The sequence below is a fragment of the Urocitellus parryii genome, chromosome 7 (genome assembly GCF_045843805.1).
Source record: "Urocitellus parryii isolate mUroPar1 chromosome 7, mUroPar1.hap1, whole genome shotgun sequence".
Taxonomy (NCBI): domain Eukaryota; kingdom Metazoa; phylum Chordata; class Mammalia; order Rodentia; family Sciuridae; genus Urocitellus; species Urocitellus parryii.
The window spans coordinates 43700305-43725496 of record NC_135537.1 but is presented as its reverse complement, the minus strand read 5'-3'; the positions used below and the strand labels follow the sequence as shown (position 1 = coordinate 43725496).

Here is a 25192-nt window from a genome sequence, read left to right as displayed (position 1 = left end):
ACAGAAAATAGGCAATGCTCAATTTAACAAGGATCTACTTGCGTCAGGTGGTGTAAGTTTTATGGAGAAAAATAAGAAAAATGGCTGGAGATCACACATTGCTTTTTTTTTTTACATGAATAGATTAAGGTCAATTTCACTGACACTTGAGCAGAACAGTTGACATTGAACAATAAAGCATGCTTGGTACAGGAAAGAACAGCAAGGAAGTCTTCCTTTCCTAAGCAAAGGAAGCTGGGAGAATTAGGGTGGGGAGTAAGAGATGTGATCAGAGAAATTTGGATTAACTGATAGGGCAGGTCACATAGGGAAAACTATGGAGCTGTTGGAGGCTTTCAAGGAATGACTTGACACAGCATAGGGTTTAAACAAATTACAAAGGTTATTTGGTTAAAACTGAACCATAGGTAAGAAGACAGTACGGGTAAAAAAAAAAAAAGGGATCAGATTCTGGATATTTGAGAAGGTAGATCTAACATAATTTACTGAGCAATTTGATAAGAGTATTAAAGACAGAAGTCAGCATTGAGTTCAATCAACTTTTGAATACTATTCTGATTATTCCTGTTAAAATGTTTAATTGAAATCTTGGATCAAAGACTATGCACATAAATTTTTAGTACATATGCTGTCAAATTGCCCTTTTGAACTTGAGAAACTTAAAAATGTTTTTGAGAAACTTTTTTTTACCCTCACTGTGGTGTCTGATACTATCAATTTCTCAGCCACTTAAAAAATGTATTATAAATATTTGTAATAGTGACAATGTCACTGACTTATTAGTTTTTCAAATTAATTTTATCCTTACTGATTCTGAATATTATTTAACATTTTTATGGGTCGTTGATATTGGCAATTTTTCTCTGGGGGAGTTTGTCTTTTTGAAAGTTTTTAATTACATTCTCTTTTAAAATTGTTTGTCAATAAAACCTATTCTCCTTTCTCTTGGGAACCACAATAAACTACATTTCCCAGTCATTGTTGCACTAGGGGTGGTATGTCTGGATTCTATCCAGTGGAAGGTCAGGATACTCCATGTTCTTTCCCTCTCTAAGCTGGGTAGCAGCAGTTGACCCTCAAGGACATGGGATGCACATGTTGAAAATGGCATAAATGGAAAGGATCTTGGGACACTAGTCACCTACTTATGGAGAACTGTCCACTAAGAACACTGATTTCGTTTACAAGAAATACTTTATGTGTTAAGCCAATGAGATTTTGGGATTTATCAGAGCAGGAAGTAGGTTTTCCTACTAATAAATATGAGAAAGTTATGAAAAATTTATTTTCATATATTCAATGTTTATCTTCTGCCTGGGTGGAGAAATGTAAGATGTTATCCTCTGACTGCACACTGACCCATGACCTCCTTGGTACTGAAAGACTTATCCACTCTTCTGAATTCCTTCCAAGAACACAACATACCGGACCCAAATCTTTCTCACATCCCTTTTCTGAAAGATCACACCACCAGTCTTACCAAAGCTCATCAAACTTGTACAATGTATCTGTAATGTATAAAACCTTGTTTCCAGTTTTCCAGAAAATCTCCCCTTTGAATATTCTCCCCATCACACAGCCTGAGTCTTGAAAAACTTGGAAGTTATATATTCCTATTAATAAATGAGGTAAATATTTTCCTAGTGTGTTGCTTTTTAACTGTCAAAAATACTTTCTAAGCCTAATCTTACACTATATGTTTAATTATCATAAGGAATGAAGTTGATTTTCAACAGCAATTCTCTATTTCTTATTTGAATCCTTGCTATTCCTTTATGAATTCTGGGGTCTAATGCATTCTGCCTCATCACTATATTTCCAAATTATCAGATTTCTGGATACTCACTTCTCTTCTACCTTTTACTCTATGTGAATACCCCACTAGCTATTAAGGACATTAATGGCAGAAACACAATGAAGTGTCTCTGATCACAATTCTCAGAGAACTAGTAGGGAACATTTCAAAAATGGAAGAGCATACAGGAAAAAGTCCTACATTTAGAAAGGTGAAGCCAAATTGGTTTTCTGAAGGAGGAAAGGGAATAAACAAATAATGAGATTCAGTTAATATCATTTTCATCTGGCCCCAAGTGTGCTTATAAAAGGATTTATTTTTAAAATGTTTATTAGGATTTATTTTTCACAGATCATTGTCAGTACTTTTACCTCTATTTTAGCATGGATGAAAGAGGATGTGTTAAGAAGGGGTGTGAGATGCCTACCACCCAAATTTATAATTTATCTTACATTTGTAAAATTGTTCACTTAAATTCTCAAAATTTTACCAAATTGAGGTACATTCAGTAACAATTATTCTTAAAATATAAAGTTACAGAAAAGCTTACGCTACATTTATTAGCTATGGTCATTTATTCTGTCCTAAATAGGTCTAATCTTTTCACCAACTCATATCACCACAGCTAACTAGAATCTCCAGGATCATCCTTTTTTTTTTTTCTCCTTTTGAGAGATTAAGTAGGAAGATAGGTGTACACAACTGGGATACATGGGATTTGCTTAGTGTAAGTAAAGAGAACACCTTTGGATGAAGAATAGGGCACACACTTCATTTGCCTGCAGTATGTGGGAAAGAGTGTGGGAAGGCAGGACAGGAACAATAAAGGGGAGGAGAGAGGATACTGAAGACAAAACCCACCTCTTCTTAAATTTTGACTAGGGTGGACACTCAGGTATTGACAAGGAAGTATCTTTAGCAGACTCACCTGAAGCTAATGACCTGTTTTCATTTGCCACTCATTTTTCTCTTCACAAGAATCGGGACCAGGAATCTATAACATCTGCTTTAAATAATGCATCACACTGCATCTCTTGGTGGCAAGGGTGTCACAAAGCTATATTCTGTATCTCCTGTGGCACGGGAGATTGCTAATCCTTGTTCAAGGTAACACTACTACTATAGTACTGCTTGTCTGTAATCCCAACAATTTGGGAGGCTGAGGCAATAAGATCTCAAGTTTGAGAATGGCCTCAGCAACTTAGTGAGATCCTGTCTCAAAAAATAAAAAGGGCTGAGGATGTGGCTCAGCGGTAGAACATCCCTGGGCTCAATCCCCAATACTGCAAATAAAAGACAACACTAATAAACAAAGAGTCAGGAGTAAGTTGTTTCTTTTGGAAATACCTTCCTTATCAGTAGAGTAGGGAAAATTTTAAAAAATCCAAATTTTGAAAAATCTAAACCCAGGGCTGTGATGACTCTGGGATGCGATTATTTGGTTGACATTTTACTAGAAAAGTGGGAAATAAAGTACATTTCTATTTCCAAATTAATATTTCAGAAAAGAGAATCATTCCATTTATTATATTTAGTGCACATACTTTTTTAAAAAAAATGTTAAAGCAGTTTCTATTCTCCTTATTTACAATTATTTTGTTTATGGATTGTAAACACATTTATTACCTATGGTATTTCAAGAAGTGTATTTAGCTCAAGAAATCTAACAGGACAAAAAGCAAACTTGGTCTCTTAACACTGAAATTGTTTTTTTAAAATATTTTTTAACTTGGTAGATTTTTTAATACCTTCATTTTGTTTATTTTTTATGTGGTGCTGAGGATCGAACCCAGTGCCTCACACATGCAAGGCAAGCACTCTACCACTGAGCCATAACCCCAGTCCCAAACACTGAAATTGTATTAGTCAATAATACAACTTTTTTTTTGCGATTTTACTGTTTAAAATGTCTCCTTCAAGCACAGTGTTATCTAGTTGCCCCTAAGCACAAAGGTGGCTATGATATACCTTAATAATTTATTAGAAAAACTGTATGGACTAAGTTACAACGTTAGATCTGAGTTCAAGGTTAATGAATCAAAAACATATTTAAGGTTCTCTTGAAACAAGGTATTGATTGGTTGACAAAAATCATATGATGAGGCTCCCAGGAATCCAATTCTGTATTTCTTTCAGTTGCCGTGATTCAGTAGTCAATAATTTCACAATTCTCCACTCCCTCATCCTGCCAACCCCATGCTGGGGATTGAACCCAGGGCATTGTAAACACTGAGCTACATTATTTTTGAGACAGGTTGTTACTAAATTGTGCAGGATGGCCTTGGGATCCTCCTGCCTCGGCTTCCTGAGCTGTTATGAGTATAGGTGTGCACCACTGCATCCAGGTACTAAACATACTTTTGAGTGTTTTTATAGAACATTACCACTGATATCAACTATACACAGACACGAAGTAGTGAACTACTTTGAATCATATAAAGGAAAAATGGGTATGTCATTATAGGTTTTTTAAAATAGGTCACAAATTATAAATTAAAAAACAAATCTAACACAATCCCCCCATGCTTCTGATTACTCGTGTATAGCACTGACTACCATGCATTATTTTCAATATTTAATTCAATTTGAAGTGCAAATCTAAATGACTACCCATTATATACAGGTGTTCCTTAAAAGTTCAATCTCCTTTCCTTTTCTTATTTCCTTTTGTTTTTTTCTTAGCACTGAAATTGTATTAGTCAATAATAAAGTGAAATTTGAAATTAATTTGCAAATAGCTGTCTGATCTGTCTATAGATGTCGCTCTCACAAAGCCTGCTTAACATGTTCCAAACAAAACTCATTTTCTCCTCTTTATGAAACACCATTTTCAGTATAACTTGTCTGAAGTAGTGAGCGCTCTTCCTTCTCAGATTAATAATTATATAACTTATTTTCACAACAATCTTTTGAAAAGATGCTGTAGGATGGATGAAAGGAAGGAAGAAATTACGAGAAAGAAATTAGTCTTGGAATCAGAATTGGTTTTGATATTTACCACATGACTTAAGCCAATTACCGCTTTGAGCTTCGTTTTCATGGTCAATAGATGAAGTACAGGTTTTATATTGTTTTACTTCAAAGTGTGGAACTTTGAAGACAGCATTAGCAACACACAGGAGTTTGGAAGAAAAATCTTAATCCAAACACAATGAATCAATATCTGCATCTTAATATAATCTTTAGGCAATTGGTGGGCACATTCAAGTTTAAAAACCACTGGGTTAGTCCATGCTTACTAATACAATGGTGGTATCACCTTCAGAGATCATCATTGGAGAATTTAAAAAGCCTCATAACTTACTAGAGCTACTGTTACAATTATTGCCAATACTTCTATTTATCTATGTCACCAATTAGATGATTACTTCAGGTCTTTGGTTACTTTTATAGATAGATCTTTGGTTTTATCCAGAAACCTAGGAAATATCAGGACATGGGTTGAATTAAGTCTACCCAAAAGTTAACAACTGGAATATTTGGGAAATGTGACCAAATCTTTAATTCAAATATAGATTAAAATTTTAGAATCTTTTCTACAATACTACTATTTAAGCAAAACTGTTTCTAGTTAATACCAATAGCGATTAACATTTACGGAGTATCCGTAATGTATGCTGCACTATGCTAAGGGAAAAGTCTTGAAGATGTTTAGCTAGTATTTCATAATCTAATACCATGATGCTATTGACCTAGCATACCACACTTCTAGTAAGTTTTCAGGCAATGCTGATGCATAAGATAGACTGACTTGGAATGTATATATTATATTTTTGTCCATAATTTCATGACAAATTAAATTACATCAACTACTGTATGACAGAGTAACTATTGTTTTTCCCAATCCAGTATATCAAACAAGGTTTTATCTAGCCTTCCCCACCAGTGGTTTGGAATTTTTCTTCCTACATTATCAGTATTACTGATATTGATACATAAGGACAAACTCGTCAGTTTTTGTTTTTCATTCTATAATTAAACATATAGGGAAATAAAACTGCCATTTTCCAACTTTTGTCAGATTAAGTACAGTCTTTATTGTACATGTCCTTTCCACAGTGACAAAGCCCTTTTCTTTCTTAGCTTAACAACACGTGTTTTTAGCTACAATACTACATGGCAAAAATAAAACAATATTTGACCAATACATTTGAGTATTTGGCTTGCCTTTTGGCAGCTTAAAACTACAAAGTTAAAAATTTTACATGCTGCTTACAAATCTATTTTTATATTTAGCTTTATTACCTTACATGTAACAAAGGAAATGCAATGCTCTTTAGTTTTAATGCTTACCATTAATTCTTTCATACAATTGCCTCCCTACTTATTTTAATTCACATTCTCTACCGGCTGCAGTAAATCAGCAAGACTTTCAGAGCAGGTTCTTAGTTGATATATATTTTCTTAACCTCTGCATATCTATCTTCCAATTGCCTGCAAACAGAAAAAAAAAAAAAAAACTTGGCAGGGTATATAATTCCTGGTTCAAAATGATTTACCCATAAAATTTTGTTGATACCGTTCCATTGTCTTCCGCCATTTAGAACTGCCCAAGAAAAACCTAAAGGCAGCCTGAGTTTTGCTGCTCTCTCGGTAACCTGCTTTCTTTGTCTGGATATCTGGAAGTTTTTCTTTATCCTCGAAAATTTAAAAAATCACCAGAATATGTCTAGGCGTTGCTTCCTTTTCATTAAATTTTTAAAAGTACCCTGTGAGCCTTTTCCATTTGCAGACCTTCAACTCTGGAAAAGTTTCCTCAGTTAGTTAGTTAGTTTTATTATTTCAGCTTCATTTGCTCTGTCCTGTTTCGGGTATTTCTATTATGCGTAGGCTGTTTCTCCTGCATTCCCCTTCTAATTCTCTTTTTCTCCTCTTGTCTTGATTTCATCTCCCTTTTTCTCTACATCCTCTTGTTTGGCATTTACTTTGGTTGTCTCACTTGGTGGCCAATCCGGCTTACACATTTTTATTAACTCGAACTCCCTGAAGCCTTCCAAGTGCTCTGACATAACTTTCCTCATCACTAAGCATAGGTCTTTAATCTCCTCTATTATACGACGCTTAATACTTTCCATATCTTGTATTTCCACGGGTACCACTGGTATATCCACTTCAAGAGGAGGCATCTTCTCGGTTGGGTCGATCTGTTGGTTTTCTTCTGAACTGCGGTATTATGACCTTGAAAAAAAACAATCGAACTTAATCCTCTATCGTATAAGGACGTAGCCCCAAATGCCCTATTAATAATAATAATCCACGGTTTTACTAAAATGTTTTGTTTTTCTTACCTTTCCAACAGCTCTTCTGAGCAAAGGCAGCCCAAAATCATCGAAGTTCAAAATTGACGAAGTACTTTCCAAGTACCGCACAAAACTGAATAATATCCAAAATGGTTCCCGTTATGTCATCTCCCCGCGCCTCCCGCGAGGGCCAATAGCCTGCCGCGTAGCTGTGCGGCCGACGGGGCTGCACTACACTTCCGCGCTTCCTCCTTCGCTGCCCCGCCCATCGAGTTGGGTCACGGTAGTGCGCGTGCGCAAAGCCCCTCTCAACTTTCCTCCTCCTTCCAATGGCTGGTCTCTGATCTGGTGCCGCCTCGAAGGCGGGGCTGGGTCTCAGCAGCGACCAATGGCGCATTGGGTGAGGGTTGAGGGGTGGAAGGTGTCTGCTAGGCTCGTGCTGCAGGTTTTCTCCAACGCGTGTGCCTGGCGACCCGGTCGTCATGGAATCAGACTTGACCGAAGAGCTTGATGAGGAGGAGCAGCTGATGAGAAGGCATCGCAAAGAGAAGAAGGAGTTGCAAGGTGATGGGATAGGAAGTAGGAATTTAGAAGCCTGGGAAAGGCGCGGGTCAGATCGGCTTTGGGCAATCTGAAGGGATGACTGACCTGGATCCTCCCAGACTTCCCCAAAGTAAGGAGTGGCCTTTTCTGTCCCTCATCCCCCGACCAGAGGCGCCTTAATCCCGCAGCCTTCAGAGGCTTTCTCTTCTGAACTCGGCTACCACTAATTTGTGCCTCCCAAGTGGCTAGTTCTGAGAATACCGCGGAGACAAAGTCTTGGACCAAATCTGATTCTCTCCCGACTCCACTCTGCCTCCCTTCCCCATTTTCTGCCCTGGTTACCGATGCTTGACCTTAATGAGTGGTGTGTGTGTGTGTGTGTGTGTGTGTTTACTTTGCTGGGCCTTGCTCATGCTAGGTAAGGGTTCTTCTATTGAGCTCCATCTCTAGCCCCTATTGGATGCCTTTTTAATTGTCTCACCTCAGTTTAGAGGGCTCAGAAGGGATACTTAAATAGTTGACAACTTGCTTCACTTAATGTTTGTTTTTTTCCCATTTTCCTCCTCCTGTCCCCCCAAATAAATTACACCAATTTAAGATTTTATTAAGACTTTTTTGTATTCTTATATGGTCTCAAGCTTCATCTGGGCTCTTCTCTGTAGCTGATATGTTATGACCTCTTGCTTCTGTAGTTACTTTTTTTGTACCTATCTCCCCTTCCCATCTATTTGTTTACTGTTTCCCATTTTCTCTTATTTCTGACTTAATGATTTTGGTGCCTTTGTAGCCAAAATTCAGAGCATGAAGAATGCTGTTCCCAAGAATGACAAAAAAAGGAGGAAGCAACTCACTGAAGATGTTGCTAAGTTGGAAAAAGAAATGGAACAGAAACATAAAGAGGAACTGGAGCAATTGAGACTGACTTGCAAGGAGAATAAGGCATGTGAAATAATGTTTATCTCTGCTTACATCATTTGAAAACAACTGTTTATTATACAAAATCATGAAATTCGTATAGAAATGAAGTCACTCAGTAATACTCACGCATAATCTTTTATTAATATTTTTGAGGCCAGGGTAACATGTCAGTTAGTTTTTGTAAAGGAAATCAACAAGAAAGGTACTCTCTTTACCTATTTACTTACCCAGAAGATGAGCAGATTGATAAAGCTTCACCAAATGAAAGTTGCAAGATCAGACTTCTTGTCTCAGAATTGCCACAGTATAAGATTCTAACCTGGCCAAACTCCCCTACATGTAATATGACACATAGTTCTGCTGTCTAATCACAAGTTCTTATAAAAATCAAATGGGACAACAAATGTGAAATCATTTTTAAATTATGAAAATGCTTTATGAACAAGTTATAATAAATGAAATGTTACTGATGTTTTTTGGGTAAATGTAAACAGGCTAACTTCCATCATTTGAACTAATATTTATCATTGTAGCTAATTTATATGTGCCAAGCACTTTGTTTTATTTTACTTAATCCTTGGTAATACTCTATGATATTATCGGTGAATCAAGTGTGGATAATACCACAATTCCTGTGGGAAAGATGGTTAGAGATTTAAGAACTTTGTTATGAAGTCACAACAGCTATAAAGTGCCAAGCAGAAGTCAAAATCAGAACCATCTTATTTTTTCTGAATACTGTCATAGCATGTATAGTATAGCAGTTTATTGCAAGGGTTTTGCATACAAAGGATCATAGACTCTAAAACCTCACCATTTTTGGTGGTTAGGAAGTTCTTATGTTTATATAAAATCTTCTCTGCCACAATTAAATTTTCTTTGATTCATTTTTGATGTTGACAAGGGAAGCAATTTGTACTGATTTATAGTAGTTGTTATTAAACATAGTCTCAATTTCTTTTTAAATTTTATTCGCCTGTCTGCAGGATCCTGGGCTTCTTTGTCCTATAATTACTTTTATCTACAGAAAACAAGGCATGATTCTCCAGGTGTTTAATTGTGTTGTCGTGATTGTGATATTCGTAATTGTCTTCACTATACTATTTTGATTACTTCTGTTAGCAAAATAATTTTGTTTCCTCTCTTAGGCCTTCATTATTGAGTTTTTTTCCCAGGTTTCCAAGGACAAAAATGTTTGATGGTTAAGCTACATATTCTTTACCTGTTAAAATACAAATTCCCATTCTACTTTGATTTATTATCTTCTTCATTAAATTAAAAAGCTTTCTCTTTGAACCCTACCTAAATTCTTATATCATTGCTTTTTGGTTTTCAAATGCTTTTCTGTATCTTGCCTGTTTTCAATATGGCTGTGACTTTTAGTAGAATCTTTTGAAAAATCCTTTTAAGATTCTTAATTTCAGTCAAGTTGGTAACCACTCTCTGAAGTCTTTATCTGATTTTGACATTTTGATAAATTGGGAGATGTAGTCTCTTGAGATTTTTGACTGCATGTCTTAGAGGCCTTGAGTTTTATGTATATGTCATACTAAGAACTAGCTTAATGTGTAGATATTTAATACTAGTTATTCATCCTAATAGAAGAAATGAAGAATCTGATTTTCTTACTTCAGCAAATACATATGTAGCCATTTGAGTATTAAAATTAGTTATAATATCTAATGGTATTATAAACATTTTCTGCCTATAATTATCAACTTGTAGATAGCAAAAGCTAGGAAAAGCTCATTTATTAGTAGTGTCAAAAATGAGTACCATCAAGTTATGGCTAATTAAGATGGAGAAGGGCCTCTGGCACATTTAAGGTTATGAAGGTAGTAATGAACTGAATGATCATAGGACATATATTTTATATGTACTGTCATCATTCAGAGAAGGGAAGAGTGCCAATGCTCAAATGAATTGGCAATTATAGAAAGTACAGTATTTAGATTAATGGAGTAGACATTCCAAGAAGGAAGGAAGGCATGTAGAATAACCATTGTCTTTGAAGAACAGTAAGGAGATTTCTTGGGACGCTAATAAATTCTCTCATAAAAATAGAGAAAGGAGACAAACCATATTATCTAATTTGATGTCTAGTGCTGCTATTCAAATATGAAATATCAATTGGAAGTATGTGTGATTTTCATTATAATTTAGTGACCTAATGCTTGAATAATTTTAAAGTATTTTTAATTGACTTGTTAATACTTTTTGTTTCCTTCAGATAGATTCTGTTGCTGTTAATATTTCAAACTTGGCACTTGAAAATCAGCCTCCTCGGATATCGAAAGCACAGAAGAGACGGGTATGAAAGCCATGTCACCAAATACATAAGTTAATGTTGCTGTTGCAGGTTAATACTATCTTAGATGTTGTATAAGAAGGGTATAGGAAAAAAAAATACAAAGTAGTTCCTGTCAGGGTTTATTAAGGACTTGCTGTGTCTCAGATACTATGTCAAGCTGTTTATGTGAAAAATGCAGTCTCATTTAGGCCTCACAATAATCCTATAAAATAGAATTTCTTATCCCCTTTTTATAGAGAAAAATATAGGCCTAAAATAAGACTTGTAGATAGGAAAAGCTCATTTGTTAGTAGGGTCAAGAATGAGTGCTCATCCAGTTCTGGCTAATGAAGATGGAAAAGGGCCTCTGCTACATGTAAGGTTATGAAGGTAGCAATGAGCTGAGCAAGCACAGGATGTATATTTTATATGTCTGTCAACATTTAGAGAAGGGAAGAGTGCCAGTGCTCAGTGAATTGGCACTTATAGGAAATACAGTTTACACTTCTCTAGGAAGGTGATGGTGGGGAGGGGAAGTGCAAAGGAATTGTGTTTGTTTAACAAATGTATTATCCCAGGCTTAATTTAGAATCTGTAGAGTGTGTTTCTAGGTGATTGTGATGTATAACCCTGGTTCAAAAACTATGGTACTAAGTAATGAAGGAAGGATTTGAACCTAGAAGTTAAACAAGATATATAGGTATAAAAAATTTTCACAGAATTATGTGGATATTTTTGTAATGGTTAATTACAATAAAGATTCAGAGAAGGGCTGGGGATGTGGCTCAAGCGGTAGCGTGCTTGCCTGGCATGCGTGCGGCCCGGGTTCGATCCTCAGCACCACATACAAACAAAGATGTTGTATCCGCTGAAAACTAAAAAATAAATATTAAAAAGAAAAATTCTCTCTTTCAAAAAAAAAATCTCTTAACAAATCATAAAAGTTAATGTATTAAAAAAAGATTCAGAGAAGGGAAAGTTTCATTATGTTAAGTGATTTAGAACTTGAAGAAAATACAAAAATAAAAAAAACTAAAAATATTTAGTTAGGATATTTCAAATAGGAGAAATAGAATGCATAAGAACAAATGTGGGAATGAAATTTGTATTATAAAGAGCTAAAGAGAAACTTATGTATTTGAAGTAGTGAGTTAATGATCTTAATATTATGGGAATGAGATTGGATAGTTAAGGCTCTTTTACTTTGGGGGGAAAAAAAGGTTTAAACCCAATTCTTTTAGTTCCAAATATTATTTTACTAATACTTGATGTTTTCTAGGATTGAAATACATATTTTAAAGCTGGCTTTGCATTTTAGTAGTGTCTAATTTAGTTGAGCTTGGAGTTTAGTGTGTATGTCTGTGTGTTTGCAGTACTGGGGATCAAACCCAGGGCTTCATGCATGCTGGGAAAAGACTCTACAACTGAGCCACATGTCAAGCCCCACATGGGATTTTTATTTCATTTACTGTTGTTGCTTTACAAGAGTCTTAACTTCTTTAAACTTTAGTTTCATGTTTCTAAAATGAGGGGAAATAATACTTATTTCATATGACTCTTATGAATATTAAATAATATACTGCCAGAACCCTTAACACAATGCCTGGAGACCTAATGGTTCAACAAATCAAAGTGTTGTTAACTGTGTTAAGCACAGTATAGTATGTTTCTTAAAAAAATGAAATCTGAGAGCCCTTTGTTTGGAAGTTGATTAAGTTGTACATGGTCAAACATTTTTCATATTTGTATAGAATTTGATTGTAGAGCAAATATTTTGATTGTGAATTTTAAAGAATAATGAAATGTAGGGCTGGCATTGTGACTCAGTGGTAGAGCGTTTGCCTAGCATGCATGAAGTACTGGGTTCTATCCCCAGCACCACATTTTAAAAAAAAAAAAACTAAATAAACAAAATAAAGGTATAAAAAGTATTATAAAAAAAAAGAATAATGAAATGTAGATTTCATGCTCTCTTGGAGATCGTCTAATTCAGCTCTCTCTCTTTGTAATAGGCTTTCTTTTAGTGATGGCTTCACAGTTGTCACCTAGTTTCTATAGATTAAGAACGAAAGGTTAGAAATTTTGTGTGCTGGCAGCATAACTGTGTTTTAGGAATTACTTCTGATTACTAATTGATACATCCTACAATAGCCTACTTATTTCCAGAAAACATAAGGCTATAACTCTCCTTATTCATCCCTACCTGGACTCTTAGGCAACAAAACAAACTCCCTTACTTTTCTCAAAAATTTGTGTTGCTTTTCTCCTAATTAAAGTTAATACCTTTTTCAGCTATACTGTCATAAAATTTAGTAGCTTTTAAAGTTAGTTGCTTAACAGATGGCAGAAAAAATACCCATAATGTACAGTTTCTTAATACTTGGTTATGTTAATGGAATTTTAGAACAGAAAACCCTGAATGTTTATGATACTTATGGAAATGGAGTCCGAAATCAGGATGGACAATTGATATTATATTATTTGGAACCTTTCTTTTAGCTGAAATACTAAGGAATAAAAACCACTTAATTAATGGTGTTTGTTTATGGAAAAGATACAATTTGGTATGAAACCACAGGAAAAATGTTTGAAGATTTATTGTATAAGAGTACTGTAGAATATTGTGGAGCACATCATTTATTTTTAATCTGGAAAGACACAGGAATATTTTAGTACTTCAAAAAACTTGGATGCTTTTTGGCTTAGTGGAAAAAGCCCAAAGTAGAAGTTAGAATTGAATTCTAAAAATATTTATATGTTCCATGCTATTTTTATCGTATATACATTTTCATTTAATGTCATTGATGCCATTCTGTCTCCAGTATGATGTGTAAAAAACCAATGTCTAATGCTGTTGGGAAACTACATTGCAAAGAAAAGAATGCAAAGGATTTCCCACCCAGTATACTGGAGAGAAAACCCAATTACCTGGGAATACTGAAGGAAAACATGAGGGGAAAAAAAAAATAAAATGATTGGTAGTTTAGAAATCTTTAGGGTTTTGTGTATAGAATGAAGTTCTACTCCTCCAGCAAAAAAAGTGCATGACATCATTAACTCAGCTTCCGTCTGCTCCAACTCTTATTCTGATTCAGGTGCCTGAATAGATGGAGCTTTCTGTTCTTGGCCCCTGTTCTGCTCTAACTGTATGGCTTTGGAAATCCTTATGTATCTGTTTCCTTGGAAGAGGAAAATGGGGGGCGTGGTTTAGATTAGATGATATCCAAGGTGCTTACTCTTCCTCTCCCCTCTGAAACTGTTAGCTTGTTATAAAGTAATAGTGCCATCTTGTGTTTTAAGATATTATGTCCTGTGATTCATATTTGTAGATAGGTAGTTCATGTTACTTCTGTCTTTGTTGAAGTTGGGAGGTAAATCCCAAACAGGCTTGTGTTTTGTTAGAGAGATATTACTGTTTTGATTCAGGGAACTTAGAAATCAGTTCAAGATCATCTAACATGGCACATAACAGGCAGATAGTACAAGTATTGTGGCAATGAGTTAATTGAAATTTGTTTCCCATTCACTTCTTTAGCCCCAAGAGGAGTTAGAGCTAGAAGTAGGGATGTCTTTACTTTTTCTACTCTTGGATTACAAACTCCTTCACTGTGATTCACTACAAATGTTAAGATTTTTAGAATTTGATTTTACTATTTTTATTCTCTTAAATTGAAAACCAGTTTCCTCCCTGAGTGTACAAATAAAATAACTCATGGTAGTGAATTAGAAGCTAAAGAAAGCACATGGATACAAGCACACACACTAAAATACAATGTATTTTAATGCTACCATCCAGAAAAAAAGCACTACAGATATTTTGTATATATTCCTCTAGTTTTTTTATGCTTTATAAGCATAGATTTAATATATATTAACTATATCCCTATCTTTTTAGCCTCCATATCATCTCTTGACATTTTAATGTGGTACTCTAGCTTTGTGAACTGTTTTTACCTTTGAAACATAGTGCTGTCTGACTTGTGATCCTTACTAGTTTAGCTGTCAGGAATCGTTTCCTCCTCCAATCTTTCCACATCACTTGTGTTACAAATCTCTCATTGACCTCATCCCAACCCCATCCTTACATATGCTTTCATGGGAAGATCTCTTAAGGTGTTTGAATAAGTAAAGTAAATTGAGCATTTATTTAAAGCATTTGTTTTACATTTTATACAAGTATGCTGTGTTTATTAAAATGCATCAGAAAACAATCTGGAAAGATACATACCAAACCACTAAAGAAAGTACTGAGATGACAATGGTATTTCAGGAGAACTTTGATCTATCTGTAGTATTTTAATTTTTTTGTAAATAGGAGTTTTTTAATTAGTTACTTTATTAATTATGTATATGTGTGTATACATATATAGATATCTATAGACATATGTATGTATATCTGTGTATAGGTATCTATATATGTATATGTGTATAGATATCTATAGATCTTTACATATTTCTATATAAAGAGAGATGTATATATTTACATATATACATAAGTGTACACTTTTTTTAAGCTAGATAAAAAGAATGTCTGCCTGTACCCTTCTAAAGTTTTGAGCATATTTATGTCGCACTTGTGGAGTAATAAGTTAAGAAGCTTAGGTTAACCTGGGCTTGAATATGATGAAGTACTTTAAGGCCTAGGATGACTCAATCTTAAGACAGTACTTTAAAATCAGCAGGTAAAATTTTTAGAAACTTGGCATTAGTTTTTTTTTTTTAATATTTATTTTTTAGGTGTAGATGGACACAACACAATGCCTTTATTTTTATGTGGTGCTGAGGATCGAACCCAGGTCCCACCCGTGCTAGGGGAGTGCTCTACCGCTGAGCTACAATCCCAGCCCTGTATTAGTTTTTTAAATACACTCCATAGGAAGGACTTTCTTTTGTCCCAGTACAGAGCTAGATAGTAGGGCCCACAGATCAAGTGAGTAAAATAGTTTGCATTTAAAGGAATTTATGGTGTAGAATATTCTACAAGTGACAGGATGGTCAATATAATAATGCTTGTGGGAGAATGGAGAAAAATGGCAAAAAGTTTTGAGAATCATATATCTCTATCCCCTTAATAAGTGAGAATTAGTCCTGATTATTATGAATTAACTTTCCTGTATTCTCATCTTAGGAAAAGAAAGCTGCATTGGAAAAGGAGCGGGAGGAAAGGATAGCTGAAGCTGAAATTGAGAACTTATCTGGAGCTAGACATATAGAAAGTGAAAAACTTGCTCAGATATTGGCAGCCAGAGAGTTGGAAATTAAACAGATTCCATCTGATGGCCACTGTATGTATAGAGCCATTGAGGATCAACTGAAAGAACAGGACTGTGCTGTGACTGTGGCTGCCTTAAGAAGTCAAACTGCTGAATATATGCAAAGCCATGTGGAAGACTTTTTGCCATTTTTAACGAATCCTAATTCAGGAAATATGTATACTCCAGGTAATGCATTTTTCTTTACTATGTTTTATTAATGGTTATGGTTGTTTTTAAGTAAAGCTCTTCCTAGTACTGAGCATAAAAAGAACCCATATAGCCCTAATGAGGAGAAAACATCACAAAATTTAGGGAGAATTACTTTCCATAATTTTAATAGATGCAATCACATCTTACTTTATTCAAATCTCTTACATACACAACCACTTTGTGTATTATTTTATATGAGATAAAAGTAGGAATAGGATTAATCATTATTATTGAAAATAATGTGTTCATATTTAATAAAGTTAAGCATAAAGAGGTAAGCTTTGACCAGTGACTGGATGTACTGGCTTTTAGACCACAAGCTGAGAATGATTATGAAAACTATTTTTTTTTTTACTCTATACTGTGGGAAATTTGTGTTATTCTCAATGAGCTATAATTAGGAAAATTACTATGTGAGAAAAATTTTATTTTGCTAGACCAAAAATAAACTAGTTAATAACCTGCTTTATTTTCTATAATATTTCTGATAATTAATATAAAGTATTTATAGTGAAGTTAAAAAATGCATATTTAAATGAAAGGGAGAGCAAGTAAATTATCTGAAAGGGTTTCAGGGAAGTAAAAATAGGGGATGGGGCTGTGGCTCAGTGGTAGAGTGCTTGCCTAAAATGCATAAGGCCTTGCCTAGGTTTGATCCCTAGTACCTCAAAAAAAAAGAATAGAAGCAACTTAATCTTTGAGAGAAGATCACAGATTATAAAGTAATCAATAGAAGCAAATCATGTGGCCAGGATAGGTTGGAGAGTAGGAGGTTAAGGTGGACTTTCCTTTAATTGAGTTTGCCCTCCAGAGCATGATACAGAAGATGAGAATGAACACTAAACAGTTGATTAGGTCTCCTTTAGTAAGTATGGCCTACACATGACTATAAGCATATCTGATCCCATAGCCAACTAATTTCTCCATATCTCTTGCTGTTTTAGGTCATTATTATTTTCTAAATAACCAGGATTTCTTTGGCATCCAAAACGCATTTTGCTTTATATTTTGATATGTGTAGAAATAACATGACAAAGTGTCCTATGCTTTATTTTTGACATGATTACTGAATTATTTATACTGAAACTCCCTAATTCTGACTATAGTAGGACATTTGAGAGGAGGTAAAAATTCATTATGCTGATCAGAGAAAAATATATAAAAAAAGAGTTCATTATCTATATTCAGTTAATATTCTTTGAAGCCCACTGTATGCCAGGCAGGATGCAAGGTGCTGTTCTGAGCACTGAGGATTTAACAGTGATTGAAGCAAATACATGGAACATGTTTTTCTACTAGATGCCTGTAGTCTCTTTCCCTCTCTGGGCAGAAAGGATGTTTGTACTCCTTTAGCATGCTGTATAAAAAAGTGTGGGAATAAAACATGCCCATGGTAAATTCAGATTAGGTCTTTTACTTCTCCTCCCAGGGCTGATCCAAAAATCCCTTTCCTTGGGTAAAACTGATCCAATGTAAAATAATTTAAGTGCTTCTGAAATAAGAGGTAGAGATACTATTTGATGCTATCTCCAGAAAAGGAGTTTAAACTCACTTGCACTTTACTGGGGTTAAGCATAATTATAGATAGGCTACATATTTTAGTCTTTCATGGTATTCTTGTGTGTGCAGATTTGGGCTTCAAAACACATGTCAAGGTAGTGAATATGGTGGCAGTTTTGAGAATTATTGCATTAGATGAAGAGAGAAAAGTAGGTTTCTTATGTTGGTCTCTGGGCCTCAAGTTGAGGGAGAAAAGCAGAAACTCATTGTTTTGCTCTTGGATAGAATGGTGGTGGAAAAGTGAGATGAATTAAATCTGGATCTGGGAAGTAGATTAAATTTTGGAGGGAGGTGGTAGGGAAGGGAGATGTTCATGACTTAGGCATTTTCATCAGGGGTTGTGGGAGCTGTAAAAAAGAACCCTTGTAATATGAGGTGTGAAAATTATTAAGTGCAATATTCTGATCTGTTCTCTGTAGAAGAGTTTGAGAAGTACTGTGATGATATTGTAAACACAGCTGCATGGGGAGGCCAACTTGAGGTAAGTTTGAAATTATTTATAGTGATTGTACATTGTTAAATTATTTCTGAATCCCTTCTATAATTTTAAGACATTTTTTTATCTGATCCCAATTTCTCTTTGAAAACTTATTTTCTTTGTATATTTGCCATTTCTTGACTGACCAAGAAATAGGGAGTTAACATTCTTTTGCCTTTGATTAAAGTATCTACCTTAAGTAAGAGAAGCACTATTTCATTTTAAGAGCTCAGTGTTAGATCTCTGTGTTGGAGAAGCTGGTGGAATGGTGTTTTCATTTGTGATGCTGCTAGTGCCAATATATTTGATATTGTGGACTTATAAAAAATGGCTCAGCTGATGAACAATAACTATTAGAACAATAACTTCTTAACATTAAATATAGAAAATGATTTTTATGTAAAATTACAAGTCAACTCTTTCCAAAACACATCTATTAAAATTGTGTTTTGAATTCCTAATTGGTAGTTAACTTACTTGAAAGCACTAGATGATGCATTAAAATTGATGTATAAGAAAACAATATGTTCAGTCACTTATAAAGATCTATTAAGAGTTCTTTTTATCACTACTTCTTAACTCTTACTGTTAACTTTGTTTCATTATAACAAAATAAAACACCTGAGTAGACCCAGTGGTGATGGGCAATCTGGGATATCAGAAAGAAGCTAAGAAGTCTAGCCTTGGGTTGAAGTTCTAACTTCTCCCTTCCATTTCTCTGTTATGTGACCTAGGGTTGTCAGTTAACTTCTTTAGCTTGTTTCTTAATTATCAAATATGCCTAATGATTCCTGTGTATACTCCATCAAGCATTTGTGAACATTAAATAAAAAAGTACCTGCACAAAAGTTCGTAATCTAAAATGCCAGATGGATGAAACTAGAAGTATTATTAATCACATTGTATAATGGTGATTAGTCGTCTTGAGTAGTCTATGGCTCTATATATTCACTTTAGGAACTCTGTTTTTCAAAGATGTGAAAGGAATGTTTCTCAGATCTTTTTCTTAGTAGTGCTATATTTGTACCTCTCCACCAGAGGGAACCATGCCCATTAGTTTTGTATGTCTCTCTGCTGGGTCTCAGAAACTCAGGAAATTTTTATAGTAGTATTGTGACTAGTATTAGGAATAAAAATGCTTGAACTTTCATATAATGTCATTCATTACTGTGAGTATTGGAGGTTTATTCAACTGTTTAAGTTGAGAAAAACTTTAAAAACATCCATTGAAGGACATTTACTCATGAATTATCTGTGGATTTATTTTAAATAGAAATTCTATTATTTCTGAAGAATTAGAAGGGATATTAAAATTTCTAAAGCTTGCTTTGCATCCTTCATTCTGTATTAGTTTTTAAAAACCTCTTTTAGACATAAGAAATATGTGCTTCAAATGAGTGTTTTACAAAATAGAGCATGGGATTGTGTTTGCCACTGTGTAGCATAGAATTATTTCCATATTCTTGAATTAATTTTTTACATTTTTTTCTAAACTTATACAAGGGCTGTGTTCTTCATGTAATGTTCTTATAAAGTGGCAAATAACAGGGTACTGTGATCAAAGATTGGCAATAATTGATTTATTTAGGAACTTTCTGTCTAGACTCAGACTTCTTCATTTCAGCACTGGTCATTTAGTTTTCTAATGTTTGACTTTGATAAGTCTTTTAATTTTTCTCTGCCTGGGATTCTGGCTCTTTTAAAATAACACTAGTAATTGGGTGTGGTGGTATATGCCTATAATCCCAACAGCTACTCAGGAGGCTGAGGCAGGAGGATTGCAAATTCAAAGTCAGCCTTACCAACTTATCGAGATCCTGTCTGAAAATAAAAAGTAAAAAGAGCTGTGTATGTGGTTCAGTGGATAAGCACCCCTGGGTTCAACCCCCTGGTTAAAAAACAAACTTCAATAACAACAACACTAGTACCTATCCCATCAAGTCATTTTGAGGATTGAATGAATTAATACACATAAAGTGTTTAAGTGCTTAGAGGGTTTAGTCATAGTAAGTCTACAAAGTGTTAGCATTAATTTCATTAGTAATGTATTCATCAGGCCTTACACTCTTGATTTTACATTGTACATTGTGGAATTACTTAAAGTTGTCTATTTGTTCATCAGCTAGAAATTCCTTGACAGAGCAGTACAATTTATATACATATCTCATTCTAACTTGCCTTGAAAATTATAGAACAGTGGTTCTCAACACAGGTTTTCCATTGGAACCATCTGAAAAGTTTTTAAAAAATAAACTTCCTGTGTTGTCCCCCCACTCCCCAGTTGTTATTGTTTTGATCTGGTGTTTAAACATTGGTATGCAAGAACTCTTTGTTATGGAAATGTTCATGTGTATTAAAAAATAGAGAGCAGTATATTAAACTCAGTTTACCCATCATACCACCTTACTAACTTTGACATTGATGGTTTTACAAAAGGTTTTACAAAACTGTTATGTAGCCAGAGTTAAAGGAATCCCTGCTTTTGATTTAATAAGTATTATATTTATTTGTTAAGTCAACAAATATTTATTTGTCCACTACTGGTTAGGAACAGAGCACATGCTTGTTCTGACTGCTTACCCTGTTCATATGCATGTACTTTAGTAGTCTATGGTTGGGATAAGATTGACATTTTTATTTTCCTTACTAATACATTTTTTCTCCCCATAGCTAAGAGCTCTGTCTCACATTTTACAAACACCAATAGAGATAATACAAGCAGATTCTCCTGCTATTGTAGTTGGTGAAGAATATTCCAAACAACCATTAATACTTGTGTAAGTACCTAGAAAGTTTTACTGTTTTATATTTTTATAATGAAGACAAAAAAATTATAAAAAGATTTTAGGTTATATATGTTGATTAATCAACACTGTCTTTAGCTGAATTAATTCTGCTTATCTTAGATTAAAGACAAGTGTTGTCCATATATATGATTTAGGTAATTGTTTAAACCTCAAGAGATTTATTTTGGTCATGAGTTAAGAGCAGTTATTCCTAAAGGCTACAAAATTTTAAGACTAGTTTATAAAGTTCCAACACGTGAAAAAGCTGAATTATATTACTGTTGCCTGTTTATTCCTTAGAGATTTTTTTCCTTCATATTGTAAGAGTATTTTGGATTGAGAAATCTCTGAAGTACAGCATGGAGGATTTATTCTTGTCTTAATGTTCATTAGCTGAACTTGCTAAGGTAGTCATTACTGGTTGTGTTTAGGTAAGAATTTAAGCTTATTGAACGCTTAGCATCTCAGCCTTTCCATTTTCCCTCGTGTGATTGAACCACTTGCAGACAGTACTTGTCAAATACTGACAATACTTGTCAAATAGTGTTGAACTCAACTAATATGTTCATGTAGTCTATTGAATGATACCTCTGTGGACTGTCAGTGCTTGGTTTTATGTACTTAATAAGCATTTATATGTAATAAATTAATCAAAACTACTCATTTTTTTTTCATTTCAGATATATGAGACATGCATATGGATTAGGAGAACATTATAATTCTGTTGCACGGTTGGTGAACACAGCTACTGAAAACTGCAGCTAGTTTACAAAACGTTACACAGTTATGTTTTAGTACAGTGTGCCGATCTGAGTATTGCTACCAAGTGCTAAATTGTTCTAAATGCTACTGAAAACACAACTACCTTAAATCAATTTTAAAAATAAGCTTACTACCAGGCTTTTTAGAAATATGTCAGAGATAAACTTTAACCAGTATCCTGTTAGTGGTATTTTGAAACTTAAAAATTGATGTGGAGAATATCACTTATAGACCAAGGTCGTACCCTGTTTACTGATACATTTTTATCATTTTTATTTATATAGCATCCTGGATATTTTGTTCTGTTTAAGGATACATTTTTAAATGTTTAAAAATTTCATCCCACTACTAAAATTTTCCAAAGAAAATTTCAGTGTAATTTTTCTAGAAGTGAAATGACTCATTCTCTGTCATTATAATAAAGTGGTATTGTGATGGCAAATTTAATTAATGCTTATAAAATGAACTTGACTTCAGTTACCTTAGTGTTGATGGGATTAGTGGGGTGAAGTTTTTATGTAGCCTGTCAGTGCAGCTAGGAAGCTTGCTTTAATAATTAAGAATTTCTAAATATTTATTCAGTTATTAAGTTTAAAGAAATGAGACAAAGTCAAAGGTAAATAGATATTCACTGTCAAATTTAAACCTCTAAAGATTAGAGATTTGCCTTTTATTTGTGTATAACTTTAACAAGACATGACAGAGCATTGTCTAATTCATTTATTACTCTTTGCTGTTCTTGAACTTCAGACTGGAGTTAGTGCCCTCTCTTGATTCTCTTCTTCACTGCCTATTTTTATATTTTCTAGTGTGGTTTCTGTTCACTACTCAGCTGTTTTGCTTTCCCTGCATCCTTTTCCACTAACTGACATTTTGTGGCCTCTCATTCTTTTCCTTCTGCAAGTTGAGGATTTTGCAGTGCAAAAGGTGCCAAGGCCACATTTACTTCACGTTCTTTCTCTTTTCCAGTTTGTCTTACAAGATCTGTCCCCTTCTGCTCATTCTCTAGGATTAGATAAAAGCCCTTGACACTATTTTGTTATTAATGCCACTTTCTTCAACTCAATTATTTTGAGAATTCTTATGTTGTATAAAGGGTTGAGTTGAAAGCCACTGTTTGGGCACCAAGAATTTCATAGTAAAATAAGTTTGCAGTAGTTTTCTGTGTGAATTATTAATTTTAAATTTCAGATCAGTCACAATAGTGTTCTTTCTAAGAGATAATACCCACATACACAAATGTATCTGATAATTTATTATGTAAGGAAATATTATGAAAATGAGATCTATTTGGTTTGATCTGTTTTTCCCAAGTTAGAAATATAAGATATAAGGGGGTAAGATTTAGCATCAAGTTTATAACATTTGAATTTTTTTTCATTCACAAAGTATTTATTGATTGATTATCATGTGCCAGGTAAATGACAGTGTATGAGAAAATCAAACAAGTATCTGGGAACTTATAATGTTATTATAACATTGGAATTTTTGCTCCATTATAATTTTTATGAGGAAATATTGTGTTTATAATATTAAAAATGGCTTCAGACTGGGCTTGGTGGCACATGCCTGTAATCCCAGCAGCTTGGGAGGCAGAGGCAGGGGGATTGCATGTTCAAGGCCAGCCACAGCAACTTAGTGAGACCCTGTCTCAAAATAAAAGAAATAAAAAGAGGACTGGGGATGTGGCTCAGTGGTTAAGTGCCCCTGGGTTCAATCTCCAATATCAAAGAAAAAAGGCTTCAGTCACACCTGGCCAGCAGTTAACACTGTAGGAAGCTGGTCAGGACTGTGGTCAACTAGAGCAAGTAAGTACATTTTGCCTCCAAGCAATATATTCTGAAGGCTACCTGTTTTGTTACCTTTAATCTGAATTTTTTGGGGCATCTGAAATTTATAAAAGAAGGAAACCAAGAATATTAAATGCTTTGGGTGTATTTTGAAGTAAATCTGTTACTTTAAAATATCAGCATTAAGAAATAATAGAATTTTGTGAAACCTAGTTATTATAAATTCCACCATCATCAAAAGTATTCTAAAAATAACTCATTGGTGTTTTTCTTTTTTAAACAAGAAGAGTTAAAATATTCTTAATTATATGGTTTTCTTTCTTTCTTTTTTTTTTTTTTAAGGTACTAGGGCCTAGAGTTGCTAAAGCAAGTGTTCTACTATTGAGCTGCATCCCCAGTTTATCTTACTTTCTGCTAACCTTTTTAATTTTTTAAAAAAATTTAAAGGGTCAGTACAGTTATGAACAAGATTTGTATGGTTAGCTGTTTTTTATAAAACTACAGATAAATATTTGTATAACTGAAAAAAAAAGCTCTTCCCCACCCCGACCCCCAAATGGCAGATACTAGTTTAAAAACAGCATATGATACTGGGATATGGCTCAGTGGTGGAGGGCTTGCTCAGCATGTGCAGGGCTCTGGGTTCAATCCTTAGCACTACAGAGGGGGGAAAAAAGCAGCATATATTAATTTGGTTTGCTGTATGATGATGGTCTAATGGAAATTACATAAGCTTTCTTTTGTCCTAATTTGGAAAATTATATGTCATTTCTGGAATATGTCTTTAGCCAAGAATTTTATCCACTTAAATATGTTTACAGCTTGTATAAAGCAAAAAAAAAAGTATGTGTGTAACTATTGTGAGCAATGTAGTTTTGCTCATATTATCTGATGTTTGCCAAAAGAATAAAAGATGAATGAATTAAATCAATATTTGTTCACATTGTCATTCTTCAATATTTTTAAAATTCAGAAACAGAAAACACATTTTGCTTTAGAATTTTGTTCAGCCTTTGTTTTGTCTTCAGATATAACATAACTAAGAACAATGCAATCACAGATTCTTGCATTTAAGGAAGTTGCAATAAATATATGAATACAGCATTATGCCCAGGGTGGAGGGAGATAATACAGTAATCTCTATGGTACTTAGAAACCAGGTAGGAGCTTAGAACTTTTTAGAATAATGAAGAAGATTTATTTAGGATGAATGAATTCTTCTAAGATTCACAAGTGTCAAAAAAGAAGATTCAGGCATGGTGGCACAGGCTGTAATCCCAGCAGCTGGTGAGGTTGAGGCAGAATTTCAAGTTCAAAGCCAGCATCAGCAATTTAGTGAGATCCTGTCTCAAAAAGTAAGAAGAGCAGGGGATGTTCCTCATTGGTAGAGTACCCTTGGGTTCAACCCCCAGCACCTCCATATCCTAAAGAATAAACTTTATTGGTGTGGAAAAATGGAAGCATTAAGAAGCTTGTGCACATTGGTGTTGGCAATAAATTGTTAATACAATTCCTGGTACAGGTTGTCATGAACTAGTTGAGGAAGCAGGTTTATTGTTTTCTGA

General features: G+C 34.3%; 1 protein-coding gene and 1 long non-coding RNA gene across 2 annotated transcripts; one reads left to right on the top strand and one right to left on the bottom strand.

Moving 5' to 3' along the window:
• Window positions 1–5817: 5817 nt before the first annotated feature.
• LOC113178981 (uncharacterized) lies at window positions 5818–7233 on the bottom strand. The gene is made up of 2 exons (XR_003300297.2): window positions 7084–7233; window positions 5818–6973 (listed from the first exon to the last, which is right to left on the bottom strand). It is a non-coding gene; the product is annotated as an uncharacterized LOC113178981 (long non-coding RNA).
• Window positions 7234–7418: 185 nt separating this feature from the next.
• Window positions 7419–24558, top strand: Otud6b (OTU deubiquitinase 6B). The gene is made up of 7 exons (XM_026383390.2): window positions 7419–7599; window positions 8366–8517; window positions 10727–10807; window positions 15915–16227; window positions 18231–18292; window positions 20960–21066; window positions 21756–24558. Exons 1-7 carry the CDS (start codon window positions 7518–7520, stop codon window positions 21838–21840), a joined length of 882 nt encoding a protein of 293 aa, XP_026239175.2. The 5' UTR covers window positions 7419–7517; the 3' UTR covers window positions 21841–24558.
• Window positions 24559–25192: the final 634 nt, after the last annotated feature.

What these genes read in the sequence shown, in the direction of transcription:
- Otud6b (XM_026383390.2), top strand. Translation starts at nt 7,518, where the DNA reads ATGGAATCAGACTTGACCGAAGAGCTTGATGAGGAGGAGCAGCTGATG. An exon ending in AGAGAAGAAGGAGTTGCAAG is followed by an intron (nt 7,600 to 8,365) that starts GTGATGGGATAG and finishes GTGCCTTTGTAG; the next exon opens with CCAAAATTCAGAGCATGAAG. An exon ending in AAACAACCATTAATACTTGT is followed by an intron (nt 21,067 to 21,755) that starts GTAAGTACCTAG and finishes TTTTCATTTCAG; the next exon opens with ATATATGAGACATGCATATG.